The sequence below is a fragment of the Megascapheus bottae genome, unplaced genomic scaffold, assembly GCF_031878675.1.
Source record: "Megascapheus bottae isolate mThoBot1 unplaced genomic scaffold, mThoBot2.hap1 HAP1_SCAFFOLD_64, whole genome shotgun sequence".
NCBI classification, from domain to species: domain Eukaryota; kingdom Metazoa; phylum Chordata; class Mammalia; order Rodentia; family Geomyidae; genus Megascapheus; species Megascapheus bottae.
In genome coordinates, this window is record NW_028327830.1 from 594483 (window position 1) to 601561 (window position 7079).

Below are 7079 nucleotides of genomic sequence, written 5' to 3' on the forward strand. Positions count from 1 at the left end.
GAGGATCCCTGCGGGAGAACCTGCCCTTGGGGCCGTTTTCCGCGCTCTCTGAAGGGCGAAGATGGAAGCTGAGCTGGCCCGAGCCTTCCAGGAGGAGGTGAGATGCCCCATCTGCCTGGACACCCTGATGGTCCCGGTCACCGTCCAGTGCGGCCACACTTTCTGTCGCCCGTGTCTCCGCCTGGCCTGGGAAGATGCCACGACCCCGGCCAGGTGCCCTGCCTGCAGGGAGCCCTCCCAGCGAGGAGAGCCGAGATCCAACGTGGTGCTGGGCAGTGTGGTCTCCCTGGTGCGGAAGGCCAGCCTCCGCGGGTTCCTGAGCTCCCGGGAGCACAGGTGTGGGACCCACGGCGAGCCAAAGCAGATGTTCTGCGAGGAGGACGAGAGCCCGCTCTGCGGGCTCTGCTCCCAGGCCCCGGAGCACCGGGCTCACCGGCACCAGCCCGTGGAGCGCGCAGCCGCCCACAGGCGGGAGGCCATCTTACAGCTCATGGAGACTTTGTGGGAGAGGAAAGAAGAGACCCAGAGGAAGGTGGAGGAGCAGAGGGAGATCATGAGCCGGTGGGGTTGGTTTCTGCACCTCCACCGGACGATGACCGAGGCGTTTTATGCCACCCCGGGGCACCCTGGTCTCCGGGAGGGGGACAGGCGATTTGCCCAAGAGTTACTGCTCGACCTAGGAAGGAGGACCTCAGCGCAACTCCAGACAACCGAGGGGCACCTGCTCGAGGAACAGGGTCACCTCAGGAGCGTGTACCAGGAGCTGATGAGGGCCTACCAAAAGCCGGATGTGGAGCTCCTCCAGGACTTCAGGGACGGCCTGGAGCTGGGAGAGTGCGCCTTGCTCTTCCAGCCCCAGACCCTGGAGCCGTTGCTCGGCCCCCCTAGAATCCGCGGGCTGGTGGAGAGCCTCAGCCCGTACCGAGTAGAGGTGTCCTTCGGCCCCTGGACGCCGAGCCCACCTCTGCTGGCAGCTTCCAGGGAGGAAGAAGCCGGCCACCAGGTCGCGCTTGGCGCCCAGGTCTTCAGCGCCGGCCGACACTACTGGGAGCTCAGCCCGGACGACTCTTCCTCCTGGGCGGTGGGAGTCTGCGGGAATCCGGCCGGATTCCCTCCGAGGGCCTCCGACCACGACCTTTTCGTCCTCTTCTGGGTGGAAGGCTCCCACCCAGCCGGCCTCTTTACAACCTCACCTCTGCGCCATCACTACCTAGAGCGGCCTCTGGGGAGGGTGGGGGTCTTTCTGGATCTCGACCACGGGACCGCGACTTTCTTGAACGTGGCTAGGAAGTGCCTTCTCTGGAGATACCCCACCGGCTCCATCCACTTCCCGGTCAGGCCTTTCCTTTCCAGGGGCGCCCCTTTGGCCTAGGGAAAGAGCCCAGGCCCGGGACTCTCCAGGACCCTCCAGACCCGGGGGAGGGAGCAGGGCAGGTCCGGTCAGGCCCGCCGGGGGGCCCCTCTCGGCGCCGCTCTGGGGCAGGTGGGGTCTGCCCTCCTGGTTTCGAGGCGGGCCCTGGGGAAGCCACCCCACCTGGACCGCCTCGGGGGCCTCGAGGCCAGGCCACGGGTGTCCGTGGTCCCGGGTCGGGTCCCGGGTCGGGTCTGCCGGTTGGTCTGCGGTTCCCTCTTGGCGTGCCCCCCTCTGCCCCGCTCTGCTTCCCGGTGGGAGCCCGGTGGGGGCGTGGTTCTCGCCACCCACAGAGGCCTGGGGGGAGACCACCATGGGCAGCCTTAGAGACCTACCAAGGGATGGAGGTCGGCGGGCACCTCGGGACCGGAAGTGAGGGCCTTGGGCTGCAGGCGCTCCCCAGTCCCTCCTTCGTCTTGCTCTCTCTGGCATCCTGGCCCTCCCCGGCTCCCTGCCCCACCCCCACCTTCAGCCGACTCACCCCCTCCTCCCCCCACCCCCCTCCCCGACCTCTTCCATTCCCTCGGCGTTCGCACTTGGCGTCCCGCGTGTGACTGGGTCGGTCGCCTTGGATCACCCTTGCGCCCTCGGGTTCTGTGGCTCCCCCTCGCCCGGCCCCTCCCCCCTCACACAGTCAGAGGGCTCTGGGAGAGAGTGTGCCTGAGGGGAACAAACCAACAAGGAGTCCGCAGCAGCTGCAGTAGCAGCAGCAGCAGGAGCGCCAGCTGTACAGGAGGGAGGGCGCCAGTCCTGGCTGGAGCAACTGGTGAGGCCACGTTCCCGTTCCCAAAGCTGGCAGGTGCGGGGGGGGGGTGGGGAGGGGGCGGGGCCTGCCCGCACCTGGCCCCCTGGCCCCCTGCCTGCATGTGCAGGCGGGTGGCCTGACCGTCAGCAGGTGTCCTGGCACGCAGGCGCAAAGCCCTTCCCTGGCTCCGCCCCCCGCCCAGGTCGATAAAAGGCCGCGCGCCACTTCCTGGCCTCCCTGTGTGGAGAAGATCCCGCTGCAGCCACTGGTCCGGACGGCTGGACGGCGCTCCCAACTGGCGTACCGGTGCGGTGCGTGCTGAGGATCCCTGCGGGAGAACCTGCCCTTGGGGCCGTTTTCCGCGCTCTCTGAAGGGCGAAGATGGAAGCTGAGCTGGCCCGAGCCTTCCAGGAGGAGGTGAGATGCCCCATCTGCCTGGACACCCTGATGGTCCCGGTCACCGTCCAGTGCGGCCACACTTTCTGTCGCCCGTGTCTCCGCCTGGCCTGGGAAGATGCCACGACCCCGGCCAGGTGCCCTGCCTGCAGGGAGCCCTCCCAGCGAGGAGAGCCGAGATCCAACGTGGTGCTGGGCAGTGTGGTCTCCCTGGTGCGGAAGGCCAGCCTCCGCGGGTTCCTGAGCTCCCGGGAGCACAGGTGTGGGACCCACGGCGAGCCAAAGCAGATGTTCTGCGAGGAGGACGAGAGCCCGCTCTGCGGGCTCTGCTCCCAGGCCCCGGAGCACCGGGCTCACCGGCACCAGCCCGTGGAGCGCGCAGCCGCCCACAGGCGGGAGGCCATCTTACAGCTCATGGAGACTTTGTGGGAGAGGAAAGAAGAGACCCAGAGGAAGGTGGAGGAGCAGAGGGAGATCATGAGCCGGTGGGGTTGGTTTCTGCACCTGCACCGGACGATGACCGAGGCGTTTTATGCCACCCCGGGGCACCCTGGTCTCCGGGAGGGGGACAGGCGATTTGCCCAAGAGTTACTGCTCGACCTAGGAAGGAGGACCTCAGCGCAACTCCAGACAACCGAGGGGCACCTGCTCGAGGAACAGGGTCACCTCAGGAGCGTGTACCAGGAGCTGATGAGGGCCTACCAAAAGCCGGATGTGGAGCTCCTCCAGGACTTCAGGGACGGCCTGGAGCTGGGAGAGTGCGCCTTGCTCTTCCAGCCCCAGACCCTGGAGCCGTTGCTCGGCCCCCCTAGAATCCGCGGGCTGGTGGAGAGCCTCAGCCCGTACCGAGTAGAGGTGTCCTTCGGCCCCTGGACGCCGAGCCCACCTCTGCTGGCAGCTTCCAGGGAGGAAGAAGCCGGCCACCAGGTCGCGCTTGGCGCCCAGGTCTTCAGCGCCGGCCGACACTACTGGGAGCTCAGCCCGGACGACTCTTCCTCCTGGGCGGTGGGAGTCTGCGGGAATCCGGCCGGATTCCCTCCGAGGGCCTCCGACCACGACCTTTTCGTCCTCTTCTGGGTGGAAGGCTCCCACCCAGCCGGCCTCTTTACAACCTCACCTCTGCGCCATCACTACCTAGAGCGGCCTCTGGGGAGGGTGGGGGTCTTTCTGGATCTCGACCACGGGACCGCGACTTTCTTGAACGTGGCTAGGAAGTGCCTTCTCTGGAGATACCCCACCGGCTCCATCCACTTCCCGGTCAGGCCTTTCCTTTCCAGGGGCTCCCCTTTGGCCTAGGGAAAGAGCCCAGGCCCGGGACTCTCCAGGACCCTCCAGACCCGGGGGAGGGAGCAGGGCAGGTCCGGTCAGGCCCGCCGGGGACCCCTCTCGGCGCCGCTCTGGGGCAGGTGGGGTCTGCCCTCCTGGTTTCGAGGCGGGCCCTGGGAAGCCACCCCACCTGGACCGCCTCGGGGCCTCGAGGCCAGGCCACGGGTGTCCGTGGTCCCGGGTCGGGTCCCGGGTCGGGTCTGCCGGTTGGTCTGCGGTTCCCTCTTGGCGTGCCCCCCTCTGCCCCGCTCTGCTTCCCGGTGGGAGCCCGGTGGGGGCGTGGTTCTCGCCACCACAGAGGCCTGGGGGGAGACCACCATGGGCAGCCTTAGAGACCTACCAAGGGATGGAGGTCGGCGGGCACCTCGGGACCGGAAGTGAGGGCCTTGGGCTGCAGGCGCTCCCCAGTCCCTCCTTCGTCTTGCTCTCTCTGGCATCCTGGCCCTCCCCGGCTCCCTGCCCCACCCCCACCTTCAGCCGACTCACCCCTCCTCCCCCCACCCCCCTCCCCGACCTCTTCATTCCCTCGGCGTTCGCACTTGAGTCCCGCGTGTGGCTGGGTCGGTCGCCTTGGATCACCCTTGCGCCCTCGGGTTCTGTGGCTCCCCTCGCCCGGCCCCTCCCCCCTCACACAGTCAGAGGGCTCTGGGAGAGAGTGTGCCTGAGGGGAACAAACCAACAAGGAGTCCGCAGCAGCTGCAGTAGCAGCAGCAGCAGGAGCGCCAGCTGTACAGGAGGGAGGGCGCCAGTCCTGGCTGGAGCAACTGGTGAGGCCACGTTCCCGTTCCCAAAGCTGGCAGGTGCGGGGGCGGGTGGGGAGGGGGCGGGGCCTGCCCGCACCTGGCCCCTGGCCCCCTGCCTGCCTGTGCAGGCGGGTGGCCTGACCGTCAGCAGGTGTCCTGGCACGCAGGCACAAAGCCCTGCCCTGGCTCCGCCCCCCGCCCAGGTCGATAAAGGCCGCGCGCCACTTCCTGGCCTCCCTGTGTGGAGAAGATCCCGCTGCAGCCACTGGTCCGGACGGCTGGACGGCGCTCCCAACTGGCCTACCGGTGCGGTGCGTGCTGAGGATCCCTGCGGGAGAACCTGCCCTTGGGGCCGTTTTCCGCGCTCTCTGAAGGGCGAAGATGGAAGCTGAGCTGGCCCGAGCCTTCCAGGAGGAGGTGAGATGCCCCATCTGCCTGGACACCCTGATGGTCCCGGTCACCGTCCAGTGCGGCCACACTTTCTGTCGCCCGTGTCTCCGCCTGGCCTGGAAGATGCCACGACCCCGGCCAGGTGCCCTGCCTGCAGGGAGCCCTCCCAGCGAGGAGAGCCGAGATCCAACGTGGTGCTGGGCAGTGTGGTCTCCCTGGTGCGGAAGGCCAGCCTCCGCGGGTTCCTGAGCTCCCGGGAGCACAGGTGTGGGACCCACGGCGAGCCAAAGCAGATGTTCTGCGAGGAGGACGAGAGCCCGCTCTGCGGGCTCTGCTCCCAGGCCCCGGAGCACCGGGCTCACCGGCACCAGCCCGTGGAGCGCGCAGCCGCCCACAGGCGGGAGGCCATCTTACAGCTCATGGAGACTTTGTGGGAGAGGAAAGAAGAGACCCAGAGGAAGGTGGAGGAGCAGAGGGAGATCATGAGCCGGTGGGGTTGGTTTCTGCACCTCCACCGGACGATGACCGAGGCGTTTTATGCCACCCCGGGGCACCCTGGTCTCCGGGAGGGGGACAGGCGATTTGCCCAAGAGTTACTGCTCGACCTAGGAAGGAGGACCTCAGCGCAACTCCAGACAACCGAGGGGCACCTGCTCGAGGAACAGGGTCACCTCAGGAGCGTGTACCAGGAGCTGATGAGGGCCTACCAAAAGCCGGATGTGGAGCTCCTCCAGGACTTCAGGGACGGCCTGGAGCTGGGAGAGTGCGCCTTGCTCTTCCAGCCCCAGACCCTGGAGCCGTTGCTCGGCCCCCCTAGAATCCGCGGGCTGGTGGAGAGCCTCAGCCCGTACCGAGTAGAGGTGTCCTTCGGCCCCTGGACGCCGAGCCCACCTCTGCTGGCAGCTTCCAGGGAGGAAGAAGCCGGCCACCAGGTCGCGCTTGGCGCCAGGTCTTCAGCGCCGGCCGACACTACTGGGAGCTCAGCCCGGACGACTCTTCCTCCTGGGCGGTGGGAGTCTGCGGGAATCCGGCCGGATTCCCTCCGAGGGCCTCCGACCACGACCTTTTCGTCCTCTTCTGGGTGGAAGGCTCCCACCCAGCCGGCCTCTTTACAACCTCACCTCTGCGCCATCACTACCTAGAGCGGCCTCTGGGAGGGTGGGGGTCTTTCTGGATCTCGACCACGGGACCGCGACTTTCTTGAACGTGGCTAGGAAGTGCCTTCTCTGGAGATACCCCACCGGCTCCATCCACTTCCCGGTCAGGCCTTTCCTTTCCAGGGGCTCCCCTTTGGCCTAGGGAAAGAGCCCAGGCCCGGACTCTCCAGGACCCTCCAGACCCGGGGGAGGGAGCAGGGCAGGTCCGGTCAGGCCCGCCGGGGGACCCCTCTCGGCGCCGCTCTGGGGCAGGTGGGGTCTGCCCTCCTGGTTTCGAGGCGGGCCCCTGGGAAGCCACCCCACCTGGACCGCCTCGGGGGCCTCGAGGCCAGGCCACGGGTGTCCGTGGTCCCGGGTCGGTCCCGGGTCGGGTCTGCCGGTTGGTCTGCGGTTCCCTCTTGGCGTGCCCCCTCTGCCCCGCTCTGCTTCCCGGTGGGAGCCCGTGGGGCGTGGTTCTCGCCACCCACAGAGGCCTGGGGGAGACCACCATGGGCAGCCTTAGAGACCTACCAAGGGATGGAGGTCGGCGGGCACCTCGGGACCGGAAGTGAGGGCCTTGGGCTGCAGGCGCTCCCCAGTCCCTCCTTCGTCTTGCTCTCTCTGGCATCCTGGCCCTCCCCGGCTCCCTGCCCCACCCCCACCTTCAGCCGACTCCACCCCCTCCTCCCCCCACCCCCCTCCCCGACCTCTTCCATTCCCTCGGCGTTCGCACTTGGAGTCCCGCGTGTGGCTGGGTCGGTCGCCTTGGATCACCCTTGCGCCCTCGGGTTCTGTGGCTCCCCCTCGCCCGGCCCCTCCCCCCTCACACAGTCAGAGGGCTCTGGGAGAGAGTGTGCCTGAGGGGAACAAACCAACAAGGAGTCCGCAGCAGCTGCAGTAGCAGCAGCAGCAGGAGCGCCAGCTGTACAGGA

The 7079-nt window shown here is 68.0% G+C and overlaps 2 protein-coding genes and 1 pseudogene across 2 annotated transcripts; all 3 read left to right on the plus strand.

Annotated features, from left to right (window-relative positions):
- The first annotated feature begins 592 nt into the window (after positions 1 to 592).
- Positions 593 to 1372, plus strand: LOC150039087 (tripartite motif-containing protein 43-like). The gene has a single exon (XM_090328031.1). The coding sequence runs from the start codon at positions 593 to 595 to the stop codon at positions 1370 to 1372; it is 780 nt and encodes a 259-aa protein (XP_090184157.1).
- Positions 1373 to 3068: 1696 nt separating this feature from the next.
- Positions 3069 to 3848, plus strand: LOC150039088 (tripartite motif-containing protein 43-like). Its single transcript, XM_090328032.1, has one exon. It carries the CDS (start codon positions 3069 to 3071, stop codon positions 3846 to 3848), a length of 780 nt encoding a protein of 259 aa, XP_090184158.1.
- A 1154-nt stretch (positions 3849 to 5002) lies between these two features.
- LOC150039089 (tripartite motif-containing protein 43-like) lies at positions 5003 to 6310 on the plus strand (annotated as a pseudogene).
- The last annotated feature ends 769 nt before the right edge of the window (positions 6311 to 7079 follow it).

Excerpts from the sequence above, each read along its gene's own strand:
- LOC150039087 (XM_090328031.1), top strand. The coding sequence starts at position 593 with ATGACCGAGGCGTTTTATGCCACCCCGGGGCACCCTGGTCTCCGGGAG.
- LOC150039088 (XM_090328032.1), top strand. The coding sequence starts at position 3,069 with ATGACCGAGGCGTTTTATGCCACCCCGGGGCACCCTGGTCTCCGGGAG.